At 43.8% G+C, this 10,162-nt stretch overlaps 1 protein-coding gene and 1 non-coding gene across 2 annotated transcripts; one reads left to right on the forward strand and one right to left on the reverse strand.

Moving 5' to 3' along the window:
• Positions 1-46: 46 nt before the first annotated feature.
• LOC113426676 (U2 spliceosomal RNA) lies at positions 47-237 on the reverse strand. Its single transcript, XR_003372726.1, has one exon. It is a non-coding gene; the product is annotated as a U2 spliceosomal RNA (small nuclear RNA).
• A 3,921-nt stretch (positions 238-4,158) lies between these two features.
• ZDHHC24 (zDHHC palmitoyltransferase 24) lies at positions 4,159-10,139 on the forward strand. Its single transcript, XM_026689058.2, has 4 exons — positions 4,159-4,451; positions 5,896-6,173; positions 7,006-7,318; positions 8,592-10,139. The coding sequence occupies exons 1-3, from the start codon at positions 4,204-4,206 to the stop codon at positions 7,314-7,316; spliced, it is 837 nt and encodes a 278-aa protein (XP_026544843.1). The 5' UTR covers positions 4,159-4,203; the 3' UTR covers positions 7,317-7,318; positions 8,592-10,139.
• The last annotated feature ends 23 nt before the right edge of the window (positions 10,140-10,162 follow it).

Here is a 10,162-nt window from a genome sequence, read left to right on the forward strand (position 1 = left end):
CTTATTTTATTTCATCTATTCTTTAACCAATCAAATTCCTCCCAGAGGGAGGTGCACCATTCCTGGAGGTACTGCAATACCAGGCTGATGCTTGGAGTGGACGGAGCAAGCCCCTATTCCATCTCCCAGTTCCAAAAATCCATTTAATATGTAGTCCTCAAATAGAGGACATATCAGATATTAAACTGATAAGAACAGATACTACACTTGATCTTAGCCAAAAGGCCGAGAAGCGATACCTTCCTTGTTTTGCAGCCTCCTAGGGCATTGTTTCCAAGGAAACCTCAGATAACGATGAGCAAATTCCTTACGGAGCATATTCCTTATCACATCGGAATCAGGACTGCTTTGTAATATCATCAGATATATTCTGACAATGTGCCTATTTCTACTGTCCAAGTTAACAGCCTTCAATTGTGAAATTTAACTGTTAAAATTATAAATTGTTAGCAACACTCATTTTCTGATTGCCTGTGTGCTTCTACTGACAGCTATTGGTGCAATATTTACATAAGCCTTCCCATTTCCCCCATCATGCCTTTGGAGCTGTTATTTCAGAACTTACCAGCAGAGACTTCAGTCCTCCTCTGAAAGCTTCTTCTTCAATGAGCATTCTGAGACATGAAAGGAAAAGGCGCATGAGAATATGATGAATAAAAAAGAATGGCATAAAGACATTTCTTGCACAAAGCTTCCTGGATTTCACATCTGTCCAAAAATTTACCAAGGAAGATAAATGTTTCAGAAGCTTCGCTTGCCGTTTCCTTCAAGTTTAATTTGAACATGGATTATAGAAGCTTATTTTGAAAAATAATTGGTTATTTCTTAAACACATGCGATCCTGTTATAAATTTACTTGCTCTGTTTCATACATATCAAAATGAATCAACAATGATTATTATGAGTAATAATGTTGAGATCCCTATGGAAACACCAGATTCAGAACTTAGATGAGAAGCAAAACGTTTTCAAGGGAAAAAAAGAAAGAAAGTCCAGTTGCCTTTTGGAAAAGAAGCTTTTGGACAATCATGACCTGGATGATTGAGAATCTCCATACACAATACCAAATTCAATAATAAACAAAAATGTGTTAATCTGTTGCAATGGAAACAGAGAAACAGCCGTTTGTAGCATTTTTTAAAAGGCGAGTAGACAGTTACATGTTGAATAACAATAATATTTTATGGCTCAATAGTTTGACTTCAATAGCTAACCATCCAACATGTGACTCTGGGCAGCATTCATCATCAAACATAAAAACAATTAAAAATAGTACAAATTTATTACAAACTATATCACCAAACCATATACAGATAGCCTTTGACTTACAGTCATTCATTTAGTGACTAATTTGTTTGAAGTTACAACAGCCATGAACAGTGACTTACAACCGATCCTCACACTTACAACCACCACAATCTTCCCCACAGTCATTTGATCAAAATTAGGGCATTTGTCAACCAGCGTGTATTTATGATGCATACAGCACGTCAATCACTTGCGAACTTCCCAGCTGGCTTCTGACAAGCAAAGTCAACAAAGGAAGCCAGATTTGCTTAATAACTGGAATGATTCGCTTAACAATCGCAGCAAAAAAATGTCCCAAAGGTACTTTTCTCACCATCCAGTCAGAGCTGAAGAAGCTTCTTGGATGAAGAAGCGAAATGTCTTTGAAGAAAAACCAGAATGTCCAGTTGCCTCTTAAAAAATACCTTTGGGACAACCAGGACCTGGATGATTGAGAATCTCCATAGACACGTAGCTAAAAAAAATTGTAAAATCAGACACAACTCACTTAATGGCTACCTTGCTTAGCAACAGAAATTCTGGTCCTAACTGTGGTCTTAAGTCAAAGACTACTCTTATACCATCGAATCAATTAAATCACATCAGATCTCCAAATTACATTTGATGCTTATGTCATTTTCATGCATTGCCATTTTGGCTTTATTGTGGTTTGCTGCAGATGCCACTGAGGGGCAGTATTTTAAGATAAAAACAGGGCAAAATAGCTTTTCTGTAAAACAACCGCTGCTCCTGAGCGTATAAAAATGCCATCCTATTTTGTACTCATATTGGTACAGACGCATTATAAACAGGCAGTGCTTTGGTCATAACCCTGTGACAATCTTGACTTTTTTTTAAACATCTTCTGTAGACAATGATCCATGACAGCAGAACAGTAAATGAAAAAGGACAGTGGGAAGCAGATCCATGTTCCTGAATTATGGATTTGGCGATAGCTGCAAAGATGGCAGGAAAAGCTAATTAGCCCCAGACTCAGCAAAGGCAGAGAAAAATGGATTAACAAACCAAGATTCACCTGATTCAGGCTTGGGGGTGCGGATGAGTGAGGATGGACTAAGGAAAAAGCAATTATGGGGTGGGGAGGTTGAGGGAAGCGTCCTTGATGCTATATAGCAGGGGTCCCAACCACGTCCGCAGACCGGCACCGGTCCGTGGAACACTCCTACCGGGGCGTGTTGGTGCGATTTGATGAGTGCTTCCGGTGAGCTTTTCCGGTAGAAGCTCACCGAAGCACTTTTCATCAAAAGAACGTGAGCTTTTCCGGAAGCCATTTCTACCCGGAAAAGCTCACGAGGCGCCCTTTTGATGAGTGCTTCCGTGAGGTTACCAGAAGCACTTTTTCATCAAAAGATGGCGGCACCCAGCTGACGCCGTACCGGCCGCGCATAAAAAGGTTGGGGATCACTGCTATATAGGCACTGCACGTCAGAACTAGTTTTTCCCCATGCCATCACCTAAACAACTACCTGTTTCTCCAACAATACGGCCTCCACCAATAGGAAGCCCCAGCATGATTTATTGGCATAAAATCAAAGCCCTCCCCAAATTAGGCCCATATTAAACATGCGAAATGGGGGAATGGGGCTGCGGAGGTACTTGGCGCGGGGGGCGAACCAGGCACCCGCGCTCGCCGCTCAGCTCGCACGGCCCGAAATGAGAGTTTTAAAATCACTTACTAAGAAAGGGAAGGGCCACGGGGCCTAGAGCGTCCTCAGGGCCGTTGCAGAGGAGCCCGACGGCGTGGGCGCCGCCCGCGCGGTAACGCCCCGCGCAGGAGAAGGGAAAACGGGGGGAAGGTCTCCATCGGCCGGCCCGCCACCCGAGGGATGAAGGGGGTCACCCCCAAAAGATTTTGGTGAAAAAATAAGGCCGTTTATGAAAACAACGTAATTCCCACAACACTGTCAAATTATCTAAAAAGGCAATATTACCATCATTATTCTCACCTTCCCTAATAACCTATCTCCTTATCTTCTTATGACTATAACTTCATTGTTTGTATCTTACAATTTATATTGTTTACTTAGTATCTCAGTATGATTTATGTCAATGGTTTATTTAGTATCCAGGACTATCACTAAGTGTTTGTATTTAATGTTTTATGACGAATGTATTTTGACAATGACTATGATGATAGCAATAGCACTTAGACTTATATAGCCCTCTCTAAGCAGTTTACAAAGTCAACCTATTACCCCCAACAATCTGGGGCCTCATTTTACCGACCTTGGAAGGATGGAAGGCTGAGTCAAACTGATCTATCACAATTGTTGTATGCACACTGAAAGCTTATGCACCAGAGACAAATTCCTTGTGTCTAATCACACTTGGCCAATAAACAATTCAAAAATTCTTAAGACAATAGATAAAGGAAATCCCAGGAGAAGTGAATCTGGTTTCCCCATTGACTTGGTTTGTCAAAAGGACGCAAAAGGGGATCATGTGACCCCGGGACGTTGCAACCATCATAAATGTGAGTCACTTGTCAAGCATCCAAATGCAAATCATGTGACCATGGCCGCAACAGTCGTTAAGCGTGAAACATGGTCATGTCACTTTTTTCAGTGCCCTTGTAAGCCTCAGTCAATAAACGAACTGTTGCAACTCGAGAACTACCTGTATTTATCGTTTGAACGTAATTGTTGCATTTTTTTGGTGGTGGTGGTGTACAATGGCACCTCTGACACGCTTGTCAGGGAGACAAATTGTTGAGGTAAACAGGGAAAGATTCAAAACCCGAACGCCGATTGGATAGGAGTCGCGCCTTTCAGTTAGAAAGGCGGGCTTAGCAGGGGCGGCTGCAGCCGCCGATTGGCTCAACGGTTTGAGCGGGAAAGGGGCGGCCGAAGCGAAGCCGGAAGAGAGGCGAAGCGCGTGGGCCGCGCACGCGCCGCCATGGCAGGCAGCGATTGGGACCGGCGGGTGTTGCCCGTCTGCATCGGGGCGGTGTTGGCGACCGCGCTGGTCGCGGAGGTGCTGGTGGTGCTGCTGCGATTCCGTCCTCCCGGAGACCCGTTCCCGTTCTGGCCCATCGCCTCGCTGCTTTTCCTGTTGACGAGCGCACTGGAAAACGCCCGCCGATTCATCATGGCTTCGCCAAGCACGCGCGGCGTCATGCTGGCGGGGGCGGGGCAAGGATGGGAGTGAGTGGGCGAGGTTACCGACGCCGCGGGGACCAATGGGAAAGTGGTCGAGGGAGGGGCTTCTAAAAGTGGCGGGAAAAAAAGGCCCCGCTTGGAGTGTTGGGGAGAGGGGGGGAGACTACTTCAGTAATGACGGAATTAGATCTCTGAGAGGAAAATGGAGATGAAACAGTTTCTTTTAGAGGCAAGGAGGCACATGCTTAGAAACACGCTTTTTTCTCGTTGGGCTTCTTTTTCAAAACTTCAGAAAAAAGGGAAAACGTTTGGGAGAATATCAGCCTTTCCCAACATGGTGGAGGAGCTTTAAAGCAAATGATTCAACCTTTTAAGTTTGTTGAACTTAAGCCCTCGTGGTTCCTAGTTTTATGTGGTCCCTGCTCAAGGAGGAAGCCAGCTGGGGATTGACTAAAAGTGTAAAGGAAAGAAAGAATAATGGAAGGAAGAGGCATTATTTTCTATCAGCTCAGTCTACCTTGCAGGGTTGTTGTGGGGAAAATAGCAGGAAGAAGGAGTATTAAGTATGTCTGCCTCTTTAAGTTACTTATAAAATGATGAAGGGCAAGATAAATATCAAATAATTCATCAGGCATATAATAGTATTTGTGGACTGCAAACTTCAGACAGACCACTGGATGGCACCAAAGAGACATGGGGCTGTTCTTTGCTGCCCTCTAGTGACTGCCTCGTGTATGTATCTATTAAATTTGTTTGCTGCCCTTGTTGCAAGGTGACGCCGGGCGGCGTACAATATATAAAAGCAACAGTATCATAAAATATTTCAAATAAAAATACAAATTATAATTAGAAGATTGGGAAGAAGGAGCAGGATGTGCCAGAGTGAGGTGGGATCTTCTATAGGTCCAACCACCTCAAAAAAAAATTTCAAGAAGGATTTGGAATCCTAAAGGAAGACAAATGTACTCCCTGGGCTGCATCAATAAGGCTTTATTGGCTTATTTGTTTATATCCTACCTTTATTTTTTTTATAAACAACTCAACATATTTAATGCTCCTTCCAATTTTCCACACAACAACAATTCTTTAAGTTGGTTGGGCTGAGAGACATACTCTAGTCTAAAGTCACCCAGCAGGCTTTATTGCTTAATGTAGAACTAGAATTCAACGTCTCCTGGTAAATGACCCAAAGTCACTCATCTGACTTCCATGCCCAAGGCGGGACTAAATCTCACTGTCTCCTGGTGATTGACCAGGAGACAGTCACTCAGATGGCTTTCATGTCTAAGGTAGGACAAAACTAGAACTCAGTTGAAGTCTAAGGTGGAACTAGAACTCACTGTCTCCTAGTGATTAGCCAAAAGTCACTCAGACAGCTTTCAAGCAGGACTAGAACTCACGTGTCTCCTGGTGCTTGCTATAAGACACCCAGTCAGTTCCATCTATTTTTCCACCCTCTCCTAATGCTTATTCTTTTGTCTCCTTCCAGCTACTGCTATGCCTGCCAGACCCACGTGCCACCCCGCTGCAGCCACTGCTTTACCTGCAACGTTTGTGTCCTGCGACGAGATCACCATTGCCTGCTACTTGGCCAGTGTTTGGGCTATCAGAACTACCGTTACTTCCTCGGCCTGCTGCTATACGGGACGGTTGCCTTGCTGTACAGCAGTTTGCTCAACGCTCACATGGTTTGGATGCTGCTTGAGGAAGGTGGCCTTGCCTACACAATCCTCCTGCTGTTGCTGCCTTGGCTGATGCTCCTGATGGGTAAGAACAAGCGAGAGCTTTTATTCATTTGTTTATTTAAAAGAAGACGGTGGACATTTTTCGGTATCTGGGATCTCATCTTCAAGGCAATGGCATCATCAATGGCGAGGTGCGAACAAGGGTGAATGCAGCCTGGATGCCTCGGTGAGAACTCACTGGTATGCTATGTGACACACGAATGCCAACCTGTCTTAAATCTAAGATTTACAAGACCACCATCCGCCCTGTTGCACTGTATGGCACTGAATGTTGGGCAGCAAGAAAAGAACCGAAAACTATCTCCATGCCATGGAATTGAGAATGCTTTGTTGGACATCAGGCATCTCCCTTCTTGACCACATCACAAATGACACCATTTGACAACATTTTATAGAGAAGATGAGAGACGAGAGAAAGCCAGCTCAGTCCAGAGAGCAGGACCTTCCACTGTAGCTAAGACTGCCTACCAACTAGACTTTGCGGGCGTCCAAAACGGGCAAGATGCCATCAACAAAGTCATGCAAGCCGCGGGCCTACGCCCTGGAGATGCAGCTGACCATGCAAAGTGGGGTTCAATGATCACTTAACAATTGTTTCACTTAGCATCTTTGGCTCAAATGTGCTCATAAGTCGAGGATTACCTGTAAAACAAAACAATAATAATAACTTACAATGAAAAGATGGGTAGGAAAGGAGCAAGAACGCACACGAGGGCAGGTGGGGTCTTGTCTTAATCATGGTTGGCTGGAGAAGTCTGGGAGTTGAAGTCCACAAGTCTTAAAGTTGCCAGAGTTGGACATGCCTGCTCTAGATGGAGCAGCTATACTTACACTTCACCTTCCTTCTCTTGCAGGGCAAGTCAGTTTCGTGACCTTTGTCTACGCTTTTGTGACCGACATCTGTGTTGTGGGCTTCTTGTTCTGCATCAGTTTCCTGCTGTTCCACAGCTTGCTGGCCCTGCGCGGACAGACCACCAAAGAATGGTTCGAAGGAAATCGCCAGTACCACTTGGGTTGGCAAAACAACCTTCAACAAATCATGGGAAACCGGTGGCTGCTGGCCTTCCTCACGCCTTTCATCACTTCCCCTTTGCCAGGAGATGGAATCACTTTCCAAACTAGCGCTCTGAAAACAGAAGTGCTCTCCCAAACACGTAGCTACTAAAGGTGAGTTCTGGGATTTTAAACAATTAGGCAGTGTGTGGCAATCAAAAAAATATGTCAAAGTGATTTGTTAAAACAAAAAGTGCAGAGTCGCCCTGTGGCAAGATGGACAGCAAACAAATTTAATCATAAATAAATTCGAGTCTTACTGGCTCAGGGTTTAACTCATCCTTCCATCTTTCTGAGGTTGGTAAAATGAGGACCTGGATTGTTGGGGGCAAGATGCTGAGTCTGTAAACTTCTTAGGGCTGTAAAGCACTGTGAAGCAGTATATACCGGGCGATGCGCTCTGCCTCCAGTGGGGTGGTAGGGGCCGGTTATCCACTGCGGGTGTGGCCGCGCCCTTGGATCCCCGGCTCGCTTATCCCGCCGCCCGCCGCCCAGGCGCAGCCTCGCTCTTCCCCGCCCTGGCACTCCGCCCGCCGCGCAGCCCGGTTCTGGAGGTTGTGGTGGTGGGGGGGGGGGGGGGGGGGGGGGGGGAGTGGGCGTTGTTGTTGTCTGTTGGATTGGTGTTGTTTCTTTCCGCATATGGGTAAGTCTTAAGTCCTATTTCTGTTGTTACTACTTAATAGCTGCAATGATTCATTTAAGAACTATGACAAGAAAGGTCAAAAAATGGGGAAATCATTTAACAGCTGTCTTGCTTAGCAACAAAAATTTTTGGGCTCAATTGTGGTTGTAATTTGAGGACTACCTATAGTATTATAGTACTATATAGATATTATACATTATAGATCTGCAGAACATTTTGAAATGTTGAATTGCACCACATTATTAGTAGTCCTTGACTTACAACCACAATTGGAACCAGAATTGACATTGCTAAGCAAAATGGTTGTTAAGTGAGTTGCACATGATTTTACAACCTTTTTGGCCCCAGTTAAGCAAATCATTGTAGTTGTTAAGTGAATCACATGGTCATTAAGCAGATCTGGCTTTGCTTGTTGGAATCTGGCTGGGAAGGTCTCAAATGCCAATCACATGACCCAAGGGCACTACAATCATTGTAGATCAGGGGTCCCCAACCTCTGGTCTGCTGACTTGACACAGGACTGCAACACCACACCCCCTCCGGTCCATGGAAAAAGTCTCTCCATGGAGTTGGTCCCTGTTGCCCAAAAGATTGGGGGCAGGACCGTGGGGATGCTATGATGGTCATTATCATAAGTCATGTTTCTCCCTGCTGTTGCAACTTCAAACAGTCACCAAACAACTGGTTGTAAGTGGAGGACTATTTGTGTTCAAGTTTGCTTATGACGGATTCACTCTCTTCCAGAATTTCCCCATCTGTAGTTATGAGGAAAGTTGAGTTCCTTTCAGCGATGGTGCTCTTCATTCAAAAGCAGACAACTTGGACGAAAATTCTGAAGGTTTTGTCTTACATCATTGAAAGCTAAAAGCACTTTTGATCTTGGAACGGTGGTGATCGGTTGCTTCCCCCCACCGTGGGGCTTGCAGTGCTTTCGTTCCAGTGATCTGGAAAGGAGAAAATTGCTAACGGGGGCAAGAGAGGGGGACACTTGTGCTCAGCTAAATTGGTCTAAATGCAATGGTTAATACTGAACCATCTTTCTCCTGGTCCAAAGTACATTATATATTGTCTGTGTATTTTTTTTTCTCCCTCTTATATCTACTGCTCTGAAAAATTGCACACCCCTTCTTTTCCCAGCTTGGGAAAAATGTGAAGCTAAAACCAAAAGAAAAACACTGGCTAGAAATGGATTCAGGGACCAAAATCCAAGTTTATAATGCTTTGCATCTCTGTTTTTTCCTCTCCTTGAAGCAATTATGAGGCTGGTTGTTTTTTTCCTGAGCCATAAGATCATGCAGAAGTCAACAAACCTTATGTTGTGAAATATTAGGGCAGTGTTTCTCAACTGTGACAACTTTAAGACAAGTGGACTTCAACTCCCAGAATTCCCCAGCCAGCTATTCTTTAAGAGGGAATGGGTTTCAACTTCCAAAATTAAATCATGCTGGAATTCTGGGAGGTGAAATTCACCCCTCTTAAAATATCTTACCTGGGGAATTCTTGGAGTTGAAGTCCACCCATCTTAAAGTCACCAAGGTTGGGAGATACTGTGTCAGGCAGATGGTTAAATTTTTTTACCTGTTGTCATTCTGCCTGTTCCTTTTCCACATTTGGCACTGTTCCACCCAATATTGTCCACCTTAATGTCTGTCTTCCTTCTCTTTTCATATCCAAAATCACAAAATCCCCATAGATATGATTTGCACTGTGAGAGACGCACAAAACGTGTGGGCATGGGGGAACCCAACATTTGCTGTATTTTTTTTCTTCTTTTTGTTAGATTTTATCCACTGCATTCTATGATTGTTGTAATAATATTTTTTTAATGCTTTAATGTTTTTATGCTGTAAGCTGCTCAGAGTTGTTGAATACAAGATGGGTGGCAAATAAATTTCCTAAATAAAGAAATAAAGCATTTATACAAGTGGCCTTATTTAACTGAGCACTGATTGCACTGTAAACTTTTCAACCCAAAAAATAAAATATCTTCCCATTTCTTCAGGCCAGTGCAGATTATCATCAGTGGGGTTAATTTTAATATCAAGGTAATGCCCTGGCCCTTGGTTGTTGTGAACAAACTGAAGAAACTCAAAAGCAGCACTGTGCATGCCAGATGTCTGCCTGCTTAGTAACGTTGAATTACGTTGGCCTTGGATAAAGGGTTAAAATTATATTTTTCATTAATTGTACAAGGAAGCGTGAAGCAAATGACTATTTTTCTGTTTTAACATTTCATGTAACTTCTTGAGAAGAGAAGTTTAAAGAAATAAATGGGGGAAAATTAAATAGTAATGACATCCTTTTGTGATCTCTTT

The sequence above is a fragment of the Notechis scutatus genome, chromosome 14, assembly GCF_049901735.1.
Source record: "Notechis scutatus isolate UNSWTSFEM ecotype Mainland chromosome 14, rNotScu1.2, whole genome shotgun sequence".
Lineage (NCBI taxonomy): Eukaryota > Metazoa > Chordata > Lepidosauria > Squamata > Elapidae > Notechis > Notechis scutatus.